This window comes from Salvia splendens, chromosome 20 (assembly GCF_004379255.2).
Source record: "Salvia splendens isolate huo1 chromosome 20, SspV2, whole genome shotgun sequence".
Classification (NCBI taxonomy): Eukaryota; Viridiplantae; Streptophyta; class Magnoliopsida; order Lamiales; family Lamiaceae; genus Salvia; species Salvia splendens.
The window spans coordinates 27633902-27652458 of NC_056051.1; the positions used below are offsets into that span (position 1 = coordinate 27633902).

At 46.5% G+C, this 18557-nt stretch overlaps 3 protein-coding genes and 1 pseudogene across 4 annotated transcripts; 3 read left to right on the top strand and 1 right to left on the bottom strand.

The window, feature by feature from the left end:
• Positions 1-100: 100 nt before the first annotated feature.
• Positions 101-6299, bottom strand: LOC121781095. Of its 2 annotated transcripts, XM_042178786.1 has the most exons (10): positions 6122-6299; positions 4835-5022; positions 3845-3987; positions 3609-3653; positions 3480-3533; positions 2615-2719; positions 2300-2506; positions 1846-1931; positions 562-1577; positions 101-449 (listed from the first exon to the last, which is right to left on the bottom strand). In XM_042178786.1, the coding sequence occupies exons 2-10, from the start codon at positions 5013-5015 to the stop codon at positions 232-234; spliced, it is 2055 nt and encodes a 684-aa protein (XP_042034720.1). In that variant the 5' UTR covers positions 5016-5022; positions 6122-6299; the 3' UTR covers positions 101-231. The 2 variants fall into 2 exon arrangements, with proteins under 2 accessions (XP_042034720.1, XP_042034721.1); XM_042178787.1 differs by lacking the exon at positions 6122-6299 and having other exon boundaries at positions 3845-3940; positions 4835-4943.
• Positions 6300-7777: 1478 nt separating this feature from the next.
• On the top strand, positions 7778-9544 carry LOC121781782. The gene has a single exon (XM_042179470.1). It carries the CDS (start codon positions 7778-7780, stop codon positions 9542-9544), a length of 1767 nt encoding a protein of 588 aa, XP_042035404.1.
• Positions 9545-9550: 6 nt separating this feature from the next.
• On the top strand, positions 9551-9964 carry LOC121781784 (uncharacterized mitochondrial protein AtMg00860-like). The gene has a single exon (XM_042179471.1). It carries the CDS (start codon positions 9551-9553, stop codon positions 9962-9964), a length of 414 nt encoding a protein of 137 aa, XP_042035405.1.
• A 7008-nt stretch (positions 9965-16972) lies between these two features.
• On the top strand, positions 16973-18131 carry LOC121781785 (annotated as a pseudogene).
• Positions 18132-18557: the final 426 nt, after the last annotated feature.

Consider the following 18557-nt stretch of genomic DNA (forward strand, 5'->3'; position numbering starts at 1 on the left):
CTTTAGTAAGCAATAAAATAATCGATGCACTAGATTTGTGATCTAGAGAACCAACCCCCCCCCCCCCCCCCCCCCCCCCCCGAGCTCACCACTGCTCGAAAACAAAAAATCGGATTCCTCTATAAAATTTCCTTCACTTGTCCGATGGACGACCACTGTAAAACTGTAACCTCCGAGAGAAATTTGAGGGCAATGTCCTAAACTAAACAAATTCTGAACAATCAAATGTACCTACGGGGTAGCTTTTTGTTTCTGTTTCGGTATGTATTTGAATTTCACACTCTTGTCTGGCTTTCTAGCGACCTGAGCTTGAATGATTCTGCCACACTGATTCTCACCATTGCTTCTAGGAGGACCTGATGCTGGCTGAACATCAGGCCGTCCAGGAGGTTCACGCTCTGATGAAAGCGCTAACTTTATGTGGTCTCCGGCAATAGCTTCCTTCCATCCTGCACCAATTTGGGGTTTATAAGGCTCATTGCAAGGCAATAAAGCAATACAAGAATTTAACTTGGAAATTTATGTCCGTATAGAATGGGATAAAGGTAAAACAAGGCATACTCCTGGCAAGAAACTCTTTCACAGCTTCACTGTAGAAAGGCATCAATCCTCCTTGAGCATTATCATCTGAGATGACATGGAATTGCTTCCCGTTTTGACAACCATCACTGTCCAAGGACTCTGACTGCCCTGATCTTTCACTGGAGGGAGTATGGTTATGAACCTTAGTCAACATAGCACTATCCTCGAGATCTTCATTGATTCTACCAACTGTCAGCACGTTCTTTGTCTCACCATGGCTAACAGGCCTCCAAAGTTTTGAAGGTGCTCGGTTGGTGCCAGACTGCAGAGAATTACATTTCACAGGCTTTTCTGAAGCATTTTTCTTCTTAAGCTGCTCTGCGCTGCAAGTATCTTGTGTTTCATTTGGGGGACTTGCTTCCTGCTGATCATAATAACTTTTCAGCGTGACAGGTATAGAACCGATAATCACCTCACCGTTATTTTGTTCTATTCGGTTACTTTCCACTTCTTCCAAAGAAGGAGGCCTCGGGTTCTCCCAATCATTGTTATTTTTGAACTTTTTGGTCCAGACTTTGCTTCCATTCTCAATTCTTCGGTCTTTGGATGGACCAAGCTTGTGCATAAGTTCAGGTTTTAATGTTTGTGGATTCAAGTCTGCATGGAGGCCATATCGGCTGCCCCTTTGTGACTTCAGAGCCTGCAAACGGTTGGTGGCTGCATGCCGGTGACCATTTGCAACCAACATCTGGAGTTCAACTGCTGGGGAGTCCCTCTGTTTCTTATGTTCGCTGCTAGCATCAAACTGCACTTCTATATCTTCATCTGACTCTTTGTTTTGGGGTTGAACTGAGTCTATGGTTGTAGGCACCGCTTGTGAGTTTGAGTTGGAGCCGGATGGGGATGACATATCAGATGCTTCGGCTGAAGTTGGCCTATCTACGGCATCAATGTAGACATTCAAATTGCTGCTGCACCCACAGTATTGCTCCTTGACCTTCTGTTCTTTTTGACGACGCTTTTTCTGTTTTTTCCTCTCCACAATCACCGCTTGCCTAGTAATATTTCAAACAAAGTAATCAGTGTTGAAACATTTGTTCCGGTTCCTGCAACCTAATCCACTTATGGATGCCCAATGTCTTAACCCTAATTTCGCATGAATTTTTTATCGGCGTTATACATGTCTCAGGTCTAAGCAGTTCAAGAATAGTTACACAAATATAGCAAGCATATCTCACTAAAATATAACCAAGCATTCACAGCACTACCCTCTGTTGGCAAATCAACCATGAAAAATTACACCTACAAACAAATATTGTGTACCTTTTTTGTTCAGCTTCTTCCTCCTCCACAAGTAGCTTCTGACATCTCAAAGCCTCTGCATCTTTGTCAGCAACCCATGCCTTGACCTGGTTGTGAAAGAATAACAACTTAAACTGTAGTATACTGTAAATCCAAGTTATTTGAAGTCATGACAACTAAGCCAAGGATAAGGGGAGGATACATAGCAGAGGTCAAATATACTTCCTGTTACTGAAACATCATTTCCCCCAACGTGAAAAGAAGAATTTGGTTGAAGCTACAAATAAGGCTAGGAGAATGAATGTGTATAAATGACAAAGGCTAAATAATATTGAACATGTATAGTTCTTTTTTTCAGTGACACCCTACTGAGATTATGCAGAGCTGCAAGTTTACTTTTTAACAACAGCAGGGGTGGGGTATTCTTTGCTAATTACTGAAAAGTTGAAAACTAAGAGAAAATAAGAGCAAATACCAGTAGTTGCTCAAAGAGGAAGCTTGTAAGCGCTACTAGGTTCTTCAACTCAAGGCTATTTTTAGCAGTTTCTCCATCAAAAACATAGTTCTGCACGGAATCAGCTGTACCAGCACACAGAAACGTTCTCTCGCTGGCATCATCAAGGATGCTAAACAGTTCTTGTGAGGATATCGGTAATCTGGAAGGCTTAGCTTGGATGATATCCTGGGATGAAGAAAGAATTGTATGAAACATTTGACAAAATGAAGGCATTGCATGTGGCAAAACTATACAAAGGGCATTACGGAATAAAAATAAATGAAGCCTCCTCACCAGAAGTGTGGCACCAGCCTTCACATAAGCCTGTGGGAGAGTCCAAACCCCTGCTTTACGGAGAGAGGAAGACAAAGCTTTAACTACCGATGATCCTGGAATATCCTGAGAGGATGATTGAAAACCAAATAAACAAATGTGAATGTGAGACTGGATTAAAATAAAGTATGCCAGAAGATATTCAAAGAAAAGAAAGTGAATTATTACAACTAAATAGTGCTGACAGAAAACATGGGCAAAGTAATATTTTTAATGTAAGAATACAACATACACCTCATAACATTATGGAAAAGTGGTAAAGACTCCTACTAACCAAAATGAAAATGAAAGGAGATATTCCACTGCAGAATCCAAAGAGATCCAATCTCATTTGGGAAACACAAGAATTAGAACAGTATTCCATAAATATATAAACATTGAAACAAATCTAAGTTCAATCAATGAGAAAGGGGAAAGAATTTTTAAGAACAAGCAGTATGTATCCACATATATAATACTATAGTTCAGGAGCTCAAAGTAACTTTTCAAAATATATATGAGCAGAACCACAAGTTCCACTTCTAGAAAAATTCTTTCAGAATCAATTGGAAGGATGTGAAATTGTCAATGATTAAAGAAATAATAAAGACCAATTTCAACCACATAGAAATAGGAGCTCATAATACTCAAGACTCTAAATCAAAATTTTAAAGCTTTGTGCACACTAAGGGTGGTCATCTGTGCAATAATTATTCACATTCAGCAGGTATGATAGCATAATGGATGACTCCCCATGTTAAATGGCATAGGCTACTAAGTTTTGCATTAATCATAACATCATAACAAACAAATTATATAGAGATAAAAAAAGGGAGAGCATAGCTACCTTAAGAATTATGTCATTAAATGACACTAGTTCCTTAGCATGCTGCAATGAAAGCTGCACACAGCAAAAAGTGAATTTTTGAAATATAGTGGAAAAGCAAAAAATGAATGCAAACAAGAAAGTAATTACCTCATCCCAAAATTCAGCTAATAAATCCCTATTTTTGTGCCATTCCTACACAGCATCCACACAAACATTAAGTATTATAGAATGTGAGACTCAAAATAAAATGTTGGTGATATTCTCCCAGATATCAACAACCAATAGATAATGTATCATATGCATAGATGTTTAATTAATGCTTCATAGAAAGCAGGCTATTAATTTGTGTGTGTTTCTTAGGTGCTTCAGAAAAGTTTGGCAACCTTGTTGATATTTAAGGAGCGGCGGTGCACTCGAATATGTCTTCTGTAGTTTATAGGAGAACAGAACTCCCGGTAACACTTCTCACACTTTTGCATCTGAACTTTTACAGGCGTCAGCAAGGGCAAACCAGAGAAATCTACAACTAAAAGAAGAAACAAGCATTAATAGCCAAACAAAATTTAATATCCAGAACCTACCAAACATGCCCTTTTGCAAAACAAAAAACAAGATCTAGTACAAATCAAGCATCCAGTGAAGGAAAACACTGCACTAGAATGAGTGACAAACATCAAGGAAATCCTTTCGCCTGCCGATGGTGCTTGCAGTGTTTGACATATGCCAAAAACCAGCAGACAGTGGGTGCTATTGTTAAATGTTGAACATTGTATCTAGCATTGTGAAAATAATGAAACAACTATCAAATGCAAATTAATTATAAAAAAAATTAAGTGCACCCAAATCGAATAGGACAAAATACACTTCTACTCTACTTGCAAAGTTCTTTACAGAAAATGTACTGGCTTCAGATCAGAATTGTGGGTAACTGATCAAGTGCAGAGGACAATTACAAGATTGTAGAGGAGCGGCGGTAACTTAATTATTGATGCAAGAAATGAGGAGCCCTATCTGTTAGGTGAACAACCCTAATTTTCTCTTTCCTATGGGCCATAGAGTACAGGGCTTTCGGCAAATAGCCCAATTATGTAGTACAATAAAGAACCGACGAAAAACTTGAACTAATAGGAAATGTGGCCTGTACATTTATTACTCTCAGTACATAACGCTTACACACCGTAAATGTTATTAAAAGAAGTATACAATGTTCTATACTGTTGCAAACAAAGCGTATCACATCTGTATGTATTAAATTTGTATACCTTAAATGATGAAGATAGGATCACATAACCCATTTTATAACCACACAATTAAGGTATTTTTTGTTCGTATACTGTGTACGGACAGCCAAACTTGTTAAACGATATTAATACCTGGTTGATCTAAGGCATTAAGCAATTGAATCCACTGCACTGGACCATCCACTGTCCTTGGAAAAGGGAGAAGAGGCTCCCTTCCTGTAGCTTGTTTGATGAAGGTGCCTAGGGAATCATTCCCTTCTTCTGATTTCATAGCATTGAGAGTTCCACTTGAGTAAAGCTTTGCAGCAGGCATTTAGGTTCTGATTACAATTATCTCATTTAGAAACACTTCATAGTTTAATGACATAATTGATCATATATCAATTGCAAAATGACAAAAAGAAGTCAGACAATAAAAGAGAGATAGCTCATACAAGAATGCAAAGATTCATTAAATGAAGCTCCTAATGTCCTACAACATTTACTAAAAAGATAAGCATGGTTTAGGTATGATTCCTTTCTCGTTATTGGATGAGAAAACTTGATTAATCGAACCACAGGCTGCAGACGAACATAGCGAAATTAGTAAAGCTACTTAAAATGTGTAGTGAACTATTGAACTTACACAAAAGGAGTGTTTATGAAATTAAATACATTCTTCCATAAAGCAACTAATAAGCTAATAAAGTTGCACGTTAAAATGAAAAATAAACACATCGCATGAAAATCAGTGGAAACTGTTCTTCTTAACTATCATTACCAGCTCTGCTTCACTTATTACAGATCAGAAAGTTTCATGACTGTCCTGATGCCAAAACATGACTCATCTCGGCATGTCTTTATCAAGATATCCATAAAACTAATCTGTCAGTAAAAATCTCGCATATCTTCCTTAGGGTGCAGCATATTGCTTACTTTTATGTAGTCTAACAGTCACACACATAAGCATTTGATCATTTGCTACCGTGCCTAACATCCACAGTATGGATTATTTAACTATCTCAGCAGAATAACACTGTCTATGATAGAACCAGAAATACACTAAAGCAAGAAGATATTCATACAAACGTTTGTACAGATAAATAGTAGGATTGAGAATTAGTGCAAAACCTCATTTTAACTACATAGGATCCAGTTCAAGCAAGTATTAGATCTTAATAAACTCATACTTTAATTCAAACTTATTCGCAAGCAGAACTTTCAACCCATAAAAATCAAATTCAAACATTATGATCGAAAATCAATATGATGAACCAAGAAAACCGACATTGGATTGGATTGAATTCGCTGCCACGCAACTGTTGCAAAAACAAATAATGGTAAAAGAAGAAAACAAAAAAAGAATCCACAAAACAGCTGTAGGGTTAGTGTGCTGGTGATCTGTGACCAAATCCATGAGAGATGAGAGGCAACACTTACCACTGAACGAGAAATCACCGGCGACTGAACGGCGTCGCGTAAACAGGAAATGGAGTGTGCGTATATATATTTGAAAATGTATATATGAAAAAGAAACTCAGGAATCGCCGAAACCTTTTAGAGAGAGAAAGCGAATGCAAATAGGAAAAAAGATGAAAGGGAGATGAAAACACGAGCGGCTATATATTATTCTAGTATACTATGTATTCACACCAGACGAGGAATAATGAATCTATGAAATTCTTTTTATTTTTGGGTTTTCTCGAAAATGTAATTAAAATGATCTCATATAATATGAAAAAATTGAAAACACTATATCACCAAAATTGAAAACACTATATCACCAAAAATTGAAAACAGTATATACTTTAGGGAAATATAGTATGAACATGATACGGTACCTCAGGCCGTAGAGCCGCCACAGACGGCTGAACCACGACGGGCCGAAGGAGCAGAGTCACGCCCGACGGCGGAGGACTCTATTGCGACGTCAAAGCCCAAGCGGAACGTAAAGGCGCCGAAGAGATGGGGCGACTTCGTACCTGCATAGTCTATCTTTAATTAGTTAGTTATTTACTTTATTTTTATTTGTTTTATTTTTGAACTCTTAGTATTTTTATTATTTATTTTTGTGCCTAAGTCGAGTCGGGTTTTCTTTGTTGATTCTTTCCCGATGGATATAGGATTAGGTCGAATCAACCCTAGGGTCCATAGTCTATAAATAGGGCTTTTTGTTCTCACATTATCTATGAATAAAATTTATTGATTGCCCAACAATATCGTTGTTTTCTTGAGAAACAAGTTACGAGCCTGATTGACTGGCGGGGAAGAACTCACGCACACAATCCGCTCGAACCATCCTCCGCCCTAGACGTCGGGCGCAGGAGGAATCTGTTGCAGCCGAGAGAGAGAGATCGGCTGGGTTAAGGGGAACACCCTTAACAACTGGTGCTTTCATCCAGTACTCATGAAGCGATACAACAACAACGGTAAGGCCGTGTGGGGCTCAAGCCGTCAAGAATCTTATCCGCCGACCAGGTTCGGTGGACGTGTTCCGCCTGTGGGGGGACGCCGCGATCAAGGGGGATTTCAGCGGTCGGGGATAGAGGCGAGTGATTTCGATGCAAGATTTGGGGAGGATTGCACCCCAGAGGATCCGGTTTGCCTCAAACTGGATCGTCTCCTCGAACGCTTTGACAAATTGGACGTTTGGCGTGATGAAATAGACCGACGATTCGATAATCTCGAACCGAACTGTTCTCGCGAGGCTGAGCCACCGTTGGGTATGGGGGACGGTGACGAGTGGGAGGCCGAGAGTAATCGGGGGCGGTATTCGGGGGATAGAGTAACGCGCCCTCAGAACTTCCCTCCTGGAGGTCGCGACAGCGGGATGGACGGCAGGGGCCGTCGGGAGACCAGGTATCGCGCCGGTTTCGGGGGGACCGAGCCGGCGTGTTCGCGCAACCGGGGGATCGACCGCCCTCGTGCTGGGACCCACCCCAACGGTTTCAGGCGGTGGGGTTCGATAAGCCCGAGCGTGTTAAAATGCATCCTCCGCGCTTTGACGGGACAGACGCAGCGACATGGATCTCAAAGGTCCAATATTATTTTAACCATTTGATGATGCCCGAGGCCCAGTGCTTGCATTATGCGGTCATGTTGTTCGACCAACCTGCGGCGGAATGGGTTTTCAACTATTGCTCGAATAATGAATTCGTGACGTGGCGTGAATTCTTGGAGGATGTACATCACCGTTTCGATCGACAGAGCTTCAAGAACTTCTATGGGCTGATAGCAAAATTGACACAGACAGGAACGGTGTTGGAATATCACGACACGTTTGAGCGATATCTGAATCGTGTTAAGGGGGTTCCAGAATCAGATCTGTTCACCCTATTTGTCGTTGGCCTTAAACCCGATTTGCGGGAGAGGCTAGAATTGCATCGACCCCAATCCCTGGCTGCCGCCATGGCTCTAGCACTGGAGCTGTCGGATACCATGGCGGAACGCATACCCCAGCCGTCGACTGGAGCGCGACGATCCTGGCTGAACCGGGACGCGAGGGGGCCGACGGTCTCTGCCCCGCTGCCGCAACCTTCCCCGACACCAGGCGCGCCAGCCCATCCCCAGGGCGGCTCGGGAAGACCGGCAGTTCAGCTGCGGTCCCCGATGGTCCGTGTGTCACAGGCGGAAAAAGTGGATCGGGCACGGTTGGGCCTTTGTTATTACTGCCCCGATAAATGGGTAATGGGCCATGTGTGCAAGCAGCGTTTGCTGTGCTACGCAGAGGAGGACGGAGACGTGGGCTCGGACAGTGAACTACTGCCGGAGGAAAGTGTGGCAACAAATGTCACCCATATCCAGGCCATGCATGGGGGCCAGCGATCCCGGCCCCTCAAGGTGACGGGTTTGTTTGCGGACCGAGAAGTTGGCATCTTGATTGACACGGGCAGCGACAGGGACTTCCTACATCCCAAAATTGCGGAGGGGCTTCACCTACCCTTGTCGCCAATTCTGCCTTTTCGAGTGGTTGTTGGGAATGGCGAGGCACTGCTATGTACTCATGTTTCCCGGCATACACGGGTGGAGGTTCAGGGGACAGTCTTCATGGTAGACTTGCATATTCTCCCCATCCACGGTCCGGACGTAATTTTGGGGATGGATTGGTTGGAATCCTTGGGGAAGGTAATGGCCGATTTCGGGGGGAAGACACTCGAGTTCGTTCAAGGGGGCAAGAGCATTGTCTTGAAGGGGATTCTGCCCCAACCCAGACGCGTAAGCTTACATTCATTACTTGCCTCGTCGTCCTCTCACGCGGCCTGCGAATTTTATGAAGTGTTACTTCTGGACTCAGAGGTTTCTGCCCTGGCAGCCAGCACGGAGGAGGGGTTTCCGCCAAACCTGCATCCGGGGGTAGCAGCCGTGTTGGAGCGGTTCCGGCAGGTGTTCGGTGTGCCGGAGGGCCTTCCACCGGTACGACAATTCGACCATCGCGTACACCTATTGCCAGGGGCGAAGCCCGTGAATGTGAGACCTTATCGCTACCCGTACTTTCAAAAAAATGAAATAGAGCGGCAGGTGAAGGAGATGTTGGAGCAGGGTATTATTCAAAGGAGCAACAGCCCCTTCTCATCGCCGGTCCTACTAATCCGCAAGAAGGATGGGACATTCCGTTTCTGTATTGATTATCGAGCACTAAACAACGCCACGGTGCCCGACCATTTCCCGATTCCGACGGCCGACGAGCTCTTCGATGAGTTAGGCAGGGCGAGGGTGTTCACTAAATTAGATTTGCGCTCGGGCTACCATCAAATCCGGATAAACAACGAGGACGTTTTCAAGACGGCCTTTCGCACTCACGACGGCCACTTTGAATTTCTGGTCATGCCGTTCGGATTGACGAATGCCCCGTCAACATTTTAGGCGGTAATGAATGCAATTTTCCAACCAATGCTGCGGAAATTTGTGATAGTTTTCTTCGACGACATTTTGGTGTACAGCCCGTCGATGGAGGCCCATGAAGAACACTTAGCGGCGGTCCTGTCAGTGCTGCACAATAACAGTTTCTTCGTTAAACTATCGAAATGCTTCTTCTGTAGCACGACGGTAGATTACTTGGGCCACTTGATCAGTGACGGCTTACTGAAGGCCGACCCGACCAAAATTGAAGCAATGACGGCTTGGCCGCAACCGAAGACCGTCAAGCAGCTCCGGGGATTTTTGGGCTTAACAGGGTACTATCGTCGGTTTATCGCGGGATACGCTATGATTGCTGCCCCATTGACGGAGTTGCTTAAAAAGGATGGTTTCGAGTGGACACCGAGGCCGGGACAAGTTTTCTAGACCTAAAGACAGCAATGACGTCAGCCCCGGTCTTGACCCTCCCAGATTTCGACCACCCCTTTTGCATTGAGACGGACGCGTCCGATCTGGGCATAGGAGCGGTGCTTCTGCAGAATAATCACCCCATTGCGTATTTTAGGGTTTTTTTTTTTCCTCAAACACCATCACGGCGGGGGGTTAAGGCGAACCCCCAACCTGTATATATCAAAAATCACCAAAAGAACATACATCAGACGAGCCCAAAAGTGACTCGGTCCGCACGAGAGATACAAAACACAAGAGCTATCAAAGCTACTATGGTATCCCCACAGACCGGGTACTAACCATCTAACTAAAGAGAAAATAAACATAACAAAGCAATACATCAAAAAAAGAACAAGGAGGATGGCCAAAAGCGGGCCAAATCCAAAGGAAATAAAAAAACCATAAATCAAAACCACGAACCAAGTGAAGTAGTCATCCATCTCGATATCTGAATCTGAAGTTTGGATAGCCCAACTGGTCCATCCTGACGAGCGACTTCAAATACCGAGGCACTGAATCCGCATCAAAGAAGGTAATGGCAGGGGTCTGGACCCCCCTACCTGCCAGAAAGTCAGCTGGCCGGTTGCCCTCTCGATAGAGGGTTTAGCTAAACCCGACACTTTTTTTTTTTTTAACGATAAAGTGTCGTACATTGCGTATTTTTTTTAAACCCGACACTTTATCATTGCGTATTTTAGGGTTTAGGGTTTTTTTTTTTTTTTTTTTTTTTTTAGGAGGATCGACGATGGTTCCCCATCTACCCTCCGATGTGACTCGGACCCCCGACCTAACAGTTGGAGGTGAAGCGTCTTACCCCGTAGGTGCGCTTCGTTGTCATTCTGGGCCCACAGGCCCAAGGAGAAATTAATCCCCAAATCTGCACTTCCTAGGATTCGAACCTGCGACCTCCTAGGAAGTGAAAGCTCCCTGATATCAACTCCCAAGCCACAAAAGTGACTTGGTCCACAAAAGAGATACATATCAAAACACCATTACGGCGGGGGGTTAGGCAGACCCCCAACCTGTCCATATCAAAACAAATGATAAAGTGTCGTACATTGACCAAGCCCAAAAGTGACTTGGTCCACAAAAGAGATACATATCAAAAAACTCTATCTAAGCTACTAGGATATCCCCACAAGCCGGGTACTATCTATCTAGCAAACGAACTAATAATATACATAATAACTTGGGTGATGACCAAAGAGTGGCCAAGCCCAAAGAAAATACAAAACATACAAATCAAAATCCATAACAACAAAAAATACTCATCCATCTCGATATCTGAATCTGAAGTTCGGATAGTCCAACTGGTCCATCCTGACGAGTGACTTCAAATACCGAGGCGCTGAATCCACATCAAAGAAGGTGATGGCAGGGGTCTGGACCCCCCTACCTGCCAAAAAGTCTGCTGGTCGGTTGCCCTCTCGAAAGATGTGAGAGAATATGAACTGTATCTGTGCGAGCAAAGTACGAATGCGAGCCATGTGATGTCTCACATCCGCTGCTCCTCCGAGTCCTGAAATGAACACCGCGACCACTGCTGCCGCATCCATCTCGACCCAAACATGCGATGAGAACTGCATAGCCAGTGTCAGCCCGTGAAGAAGAGCTAAAAGCTCCGCCTCGAAGGCCGACCCAGCTACGAGAGGCGTACAAAAGGCTCCCAAGAGAGAACCGTCTGAGCCACGAACCACTCCCCTACCGCCTGCCTGTCCCGTCGAGCTATTAAAGGCCCCGTCGGTGTTCAGCTTCACCCAAGGATCATCGGGTGGATGCCAAAGCACTTGCAGGGACCTCAGAACTCGCCGGCGAGGAGGAATCGAAGGCATGAAGTCAACAGCCGGAGAGCAACCACGCCAATGAGTGGGGACGAGCACGCCTGCCGCCACCAAGATCCGCAGGTGCCGAACAACCTGCCAAATAACATGCGAAGAACGAAAAGAAATACCGCGATGCTTGCAGCTATTCCTCTCCGTCCAGATAAACCAGTATACCAAACAGGGAATGATGAAACTAATGTGCAAGGCGGTGGCCCTGTGAGAGGACCTCCACCAAAAACCTAATCTATGTGCAATGTCAGTGCACGTGTGAATGTGTGTGCTGATGTAAGGGAACCAGCCATCAAAGTAATCCCAAACTGATCTCGCCAGAGGACTCGACACAAACAAATGCTGAAACGACTCGACTGAAATAGAAGAGACACAACAGAGACACTTGGATGCAAGAGAGATACCACGGGCCTGAACATAACACTCAACAGGGAGCCTGTGGAGGAGGAGGCGCCAGATGAAGACAGAGATGGTAGGGGTCAGCCCAGCATTCCAAACCATGCGAAGTCTGAAATGTCTAGGGGACCGTGTCCGGATGAGCTCCCAAGCTGAGGCCGTCGAGAACTCGCCATCGCTAGTGAGGCTCCATCGCATCACATCCCGCCTGCCCACCTCAATCGGAACAGCCCTGATAAGATCCAACAAATGCAAAGGCACACCATACAAAGCCAGATAATCATGCAGTTTTTCAACATGCCAAGTATGATCATGCCAAAATCTAGAGACCTCAGCGGCAGGAAGATCAGTCCCGGGCGGACAATAGGTCCTAAGGGGGAGATCCCCGACCCACACGTCGTCCCAGAAACTAATCCGCCCTTCGCCTAGGGACCACCTAATGAGACCATGAACCTGACCACTAATGTCCGTGAGACGATGCCAGATAGGACTATCATGCACAGAGTAAGGAGAAATGAAAGCGCGACCAGCATGGAAACAATACTTGCGCATGGTGAACTGCGCCCAAAGTGAATCCTGCGCGAGAAATCTCCACCAGAGCTTGATGCTGAAAGCTTTGACGACCTCGCGGAAACGACGGATGCCGAGGCCTCCCTCATCCAACGGCAGGCAAATCTTCTTCTTCCAGCTAACCCAGTGAATCTTCCTCTGCTCTCCAACCGTGCCCCAAAAGAACCGGGCCAAGATCTGCTCCAACTCTCTCATCCAGTACTGATACGGCTTCAGGACCTGGAAGATGTGAAGAGGGATGGTGACAAGGGTGCTCTTGATCAGAGCGAGGCGCCCTCCAAGAGAAAGATGTCTGTGAGACCAGCTGTGAATCCGGTCCACCATCTTCTGTCGGATATCTAAAAGGTAGCCGGCCTTCAGCCCCCCCTTATAGATAAGGACACCAAGGTAAGTGAAAGGGAGGAATCCCTGCTGGAATCCACTCGCCTCTGCCACCTCAGCCGCCCAAGCGTCGAACTTCTCAAAGAGGTAGAAATGACTCTTTCCCCTGTTCACCATCTGACCCGACACGGCAGAATAGTGCTCGAGACAATGAACCAGCCTCTCCACGGACTGTCTGTGCGCCCTGACAAAAATGATAACGTCATCGGCATAAGACAAATGGGATATGGCCGGCGCGCGCCTTGCACATCTATACTCCATATCGGGATGTGCGTCAACCAGCCTGTTCAAGCTCCTCGAAAGATAATCTGCAGCAAGCACGAACAGCGACGGCGATAACGGATCTCCCTGGCGAAGTCCCCTCGTAGACTGAAAGAAACCTGCCGGAGCCCCATTCACGAGCACTGAGAACCAGCAAGAGGAGATGCAACGATCGACCATACTCACCCACCCCGGCGGGAATCCCATCCTCTCAAGCACCAGGAGGAGGAAAGGCCACTGCACTCGATCATAGGCCTTAGCCATATCTAGCTTGAGGGCCAGATTAGGCGACATTGCCTTCTGAATGAGTGACCTGCCGATATCGTGAATCAATTCCTGAGCCAAGAGCACATTATCACTAAGCAAGCGACCCTTTACAAAACCGCTCTGGTTCGGTGCCACAACCTGAGGAAGCAGCGGCGCCAAACGCGATGTCAAGATCTTGGAGATGATCTTGTTGGTCACGTTGCAAAGGCTGATCGGCCTGTACTCTGCCCAGGTCACCGGGCTTGCCTTCTTCGGTAAGAGAATGATGGTCGTGGCCGTGAAGCTGCGGGGCATGGGAGCTCCTAAGAAGAAGTCCGCCACTGCTGCCACCACCTCTGCTCCTACGATGTCCCAACAGTGCTGGAAGAAAAGAGACGAGAAGCCATCCGGTCCCGAGGCGCTGTCCCCACTGATGCCAAAGACCGCCGCCCTCACCTCATCGTAGTCGGGAACTGCACAGAGGCCCTCGCGGTCCACGGAGTCTGGGAGACCGCGCAAGAGATCAAGGTCCGGCTGCTCCAAGTGCTCAACGTCTGACGTGAGAAGCCGCTGGAAGTAGTCAACCGCCGACTGTCTGATGTCCTCCTCCGACGTGAGAGTCTGTCCTCCTGCCTGAATGGCGTGAATCCGGGACTTCACCCGCTTCTGTCGCACCCACCCGTGGAAGAATTTGGAGTTCCTTTCGCCTTCTGCCGCCCACCGAATGGCAGCCTTCTGCTTCCAGAAATCCTCCTCCATCCTAGTGCGGAGTACGTAGAGGGCGGTGCAACGGCTAAGCTCACTCCTGTGGGCTCCTGTCGGGTCCCCGTCGTAAGCCGCCTGCGCAGCGGCAACCGCCTCCTCTGCCTCCCTCAGCTTTTCAAAGATGTTCCCAAAGACCTCCATGTTTCATCCCTTGAGAAAACCCTTAACTCTGCTGAGTTTGAACTGAAGATTAAGCATGCCGAAGAAGCCCGTCTCCGCCGTCCACACTCTAGTAATCTCATCCCTGAAAGTGTGATGCCGAACCCACATGTTCTGAAACCTAAACGAAGGCCTCGGAATCTGAGCCGTGAACTGGCACCGCACTAGCAGAGGGGCATGATCTGAAGAGATCCTAGGCAAATGAGTCACCCTAGTAGCCGCAAAGGCGGTCGTCCAGTGCTCCCCAAGAAGAACTCTGTCCAACCTCTCCCAGAGCCCACTCCTCGTCCATGTGAACGGTGGGCCATCAAAGCCTGGGTCCAGTAGCTGGCAGTCTGCTACGGCGTCGGCGAAGTCCATCATTTCTCCGTGCCTGTCTGTCGTGCTGCCCTGTCTCTCTTCCTCCAACAAGAAGATATTGAAGTCACCACCAACAAGCCAGGGGGCCCCGTCAGTGGCTAGAGAGATGTCCCTGAGCTTATTCCACAGATCGTATCTCCCCTCCCTCGAGCACTTAGCGTACACTACGGAGAGATAGATTGAAAAAGGGAATATCGCAGCAGTAACTCGGACGTGAAGGACCTGCTCAGAGTCGTCAATGACCTCGACCTGCCAGTCCCTGTGAGAGAAGATCCAAATCTTACCACTTGTGTTCGAACACCTAAACTGCAACCCAAATCGCCTACTAAAGAAAGAAGGCTGGGGATCCGTCTGGGGCTCAAGCACCGCGGCAAACAAAACACTGTACATATCTATCATATTTTTGAAAGTGCCCTGGGTAGAAGTGTTCGCTATCCCCTGGGCATTCCAAATCATAAAGTGAGAAGACATGGGAAACTCAGTAGGCTCCCGAGGCCGAAAGCCTCGCCTTCTTCGATGAACCCTCTGCGGGAGGGGAAGTGTGTCCAATGTACTGCAGCACTGGATCGTCGGAATCAAGCCTCGTGTTCGGTACCTCACAAATCATATGATCCTGGTGGTCATCGCTGTCTACCTCAACCTCGGCCTCATCCGAGGAAAAATCCTCCAAAGCCCCGAACATGTTATCGCCGTGCAAAACCATAGCTAGAGGTCCGTATCCGAAACCGCGTGTAATAGAAGGTGATCTGGACCTAGACGCCCGCTCTCTCCCTGACGAGGAATCATCTCCCTCAAATCCCTTTTGTCCCTCCCCGTCTGACACTGTCGTCTCCGTGGTGGCTTTCGCCTGCATCTTCTCTTGGCGTCTCCTTCGCTCTCTCTCGCGCTTTGCTGCGTTCCTAGCCATGTTCTTCGTCTTAGGCACGACGAAGCCATCTCCCCGTGCAGCCTGTGAACCCTCTGCGGCTGCTGAAGAAGGCCCGGGGTGTAAGACGGGGCCAGGGGCCGGCTCTCTGATCACCACGCCCTGGTTGCGCCCCTCTTGACGCCGTGGCTGTCCAACCTCAGGGGGAGGCCTCTCTGTAGCCTGCCTAGCAACAGGCTGGTAACTCGAGCCCTGAGGCTGTCTACTGGGGGCCTGCCGGATGCGACTCTCCCTCTCTGTCGGGAGGAGGCCGGTTCTGTGGGGTCGGCCGGTGGGAGTAGTCCCTCTTTGGCGGCATAGGCCGCCTCCCCGAAGCGTAACATGAAATAGCCGAGTGGCCCACGTGCTTGCACTCGTTACAGTACAAAGGGATCTTATCCCATTTCACCTTAAGTGTCACATGTTTACCTGCAATATCGATATCTATCTCTTCCGGAATAGGGCGCGACAAATCAACCTCGACACAAATCCGAGCAAAGGAGACGCGAGATCTAGTTATAGTAGCCCGATCAACTTGGACAGGCTTACCAAGCATCTCACCAATAGCAATCAACGAGGACTCCTCAAATAAATGCACAGGTAAGGCAAGAATATTACACCAAATAGCCACAATAGGGATTTCAAAGAAGGGGTCAAAATCGGGGGTCCACTTAAAGACACGCATATGGTGATGCTCACCATACAAACGGCGATGTTGTGAGGACCATTCAATATTGTTCACATAGGTCACGCATGTCGGAAAGTTGAATAAAAATATGCTTTGCATTTAAAAAGTTCCATCGCAAGATAAAGAACCCACAATTTGAGGTTACCTAGGGCCCTTTTGAATTTGGTTGCAGGAGGATGGTGAAGATTTTTTCCGACGATGGCATGTCCTATACGGCCTGCAAGAATAGAAGTTCATTAAGCCGAAAAGAAAGACACGGTTTACCTTCGAGTTTAGGGTTTCGGGTTAGGGTTTAGGGGTTCAGGGTTCAGGGACCCCTTTTTTTTTTTTTTTTTTACTGGCTGGAAACAAGAACTTATTGTGGTGAATTGTGGGGTTGAGATGCCCTATGAAGAGCTTTTCTAGAAGGTCACCGTTCTTGAATGTTTGGGGTTGACATCGCTTGTCGTTGGGGTGGTTTGGTAGCCCTCTCTGTGGTTATTGTGTTGCGAATCTGGAGTAATCGAAGCAGCAAGAATGACCTTGAGGCCAGTGGAGACAGCAGCAAGCTGAATAGCTCGGATGATCAGAATCTGTATTTCTTGAGCAGTAGCAGCAGATCAAAGGAGCCGTTGAGCATCAACATCGCGATGTTTGAGCAGCCTCTCCTCAAACTGACGTTGGTTGACATACTCGAGGCCACCAACAACTTCTGCAAGAGCAACATTATTGGGGATGGTGGTTTGGGGACGGTGTACAAGGCCACCTTGCCTGGGGAAGATAGTCGCGGTGAAGAAGCTCAGCCAGACTAAAACTCAGGGACAGAGGGAGTTTTTGGCGGAGATGGAGACTCTTGGGAAGGTGAAGCATCGGAATCTGGTTTCTCTGCTTGGCTACTGCTCGTATGGCGAGGAGAAGGTGCTCGTTTACGAGTATATGGCGAATGGGAGCTTGGATCAGTGGCTGAGAAACCAGACAGGAACGGGTTCTCACCCGTCTTAGATTGGACCAAGCGATTCAAGATAGCCCTTGGTGCTGCCCGTGGCTTGGCTTTTCTTCACCACGGGTTCATTCCACACATCATCCACCGAGATATCAAGGCTAGCAACATCCTCGTGAATGATGATTTCGAGCCAAAAGTTGCTGATTTTGGGCTGGCGAGGCTGATCAGCGCCTGCGAGACTCATGTGAGCACGGATATTGCTGGGACGTTCGGGTATATCCCGCCTGAGTATGGGCAGAGCTGGAAGGCCACGACAAGAGGGGACGTGTACAGCTTTGGTGTGATCCTGCTCGAGCTGCTGACTGGGAAGGAGCCAACAGGGCCAGATTTCAAGGACATTGAAGGGGGGAACTTGGTGGGGTGGGTGTTCTTGAAGGTCAAGAACAGGCAGGCTGTCGAAGTGCTTGATCCGGCCGTTCTTGACGCGAATTCGAAGCAGATGATGCTTAGGACGCTGAATATTGCTGTGAAATGCCTGTCTGAGAATCCACCAAATCGGCCAACTATGCTTCATGTGTTGAAGTCCTTGAAAGGGATCCGAGAGGAGTAACTTGGTTAAGTATAATGTTAATAATATGAATATCCACTTTATGTATGGGTTGGCTTTGTACTATTTCTCTAGCATAGTATGTTACAGACTTACATTACATATGGTATAGTGTGGCTGGCTTGTGTACCAGAAAAAATCATCTATTGGTATCGTATAATTATATTCAGTTACCCAATCATGTCTTTTTATGTATGTATAATTTGCGTATTCAGATTTCAGAGCGAACCATAAATTAAATCTAAAACAGAAGAAATAAAAATAGCCTCTTTTTAAATGGAGGCAATATCTTTTTAGGTTCATAAATTTTGTTAAAGAGTATCATTTTAGATCCATGAACTTTAAAAATATAATTTTAGGTTCGTTAACTACAAGTTAATATCATTTGAGATATTTTGAACTTTTTTTTTGAACGAAAATGCCTTAAGGCCTTCAAAAATCAATTTGGACAATTCTTTCGCCACCTATCTTGCGTCAA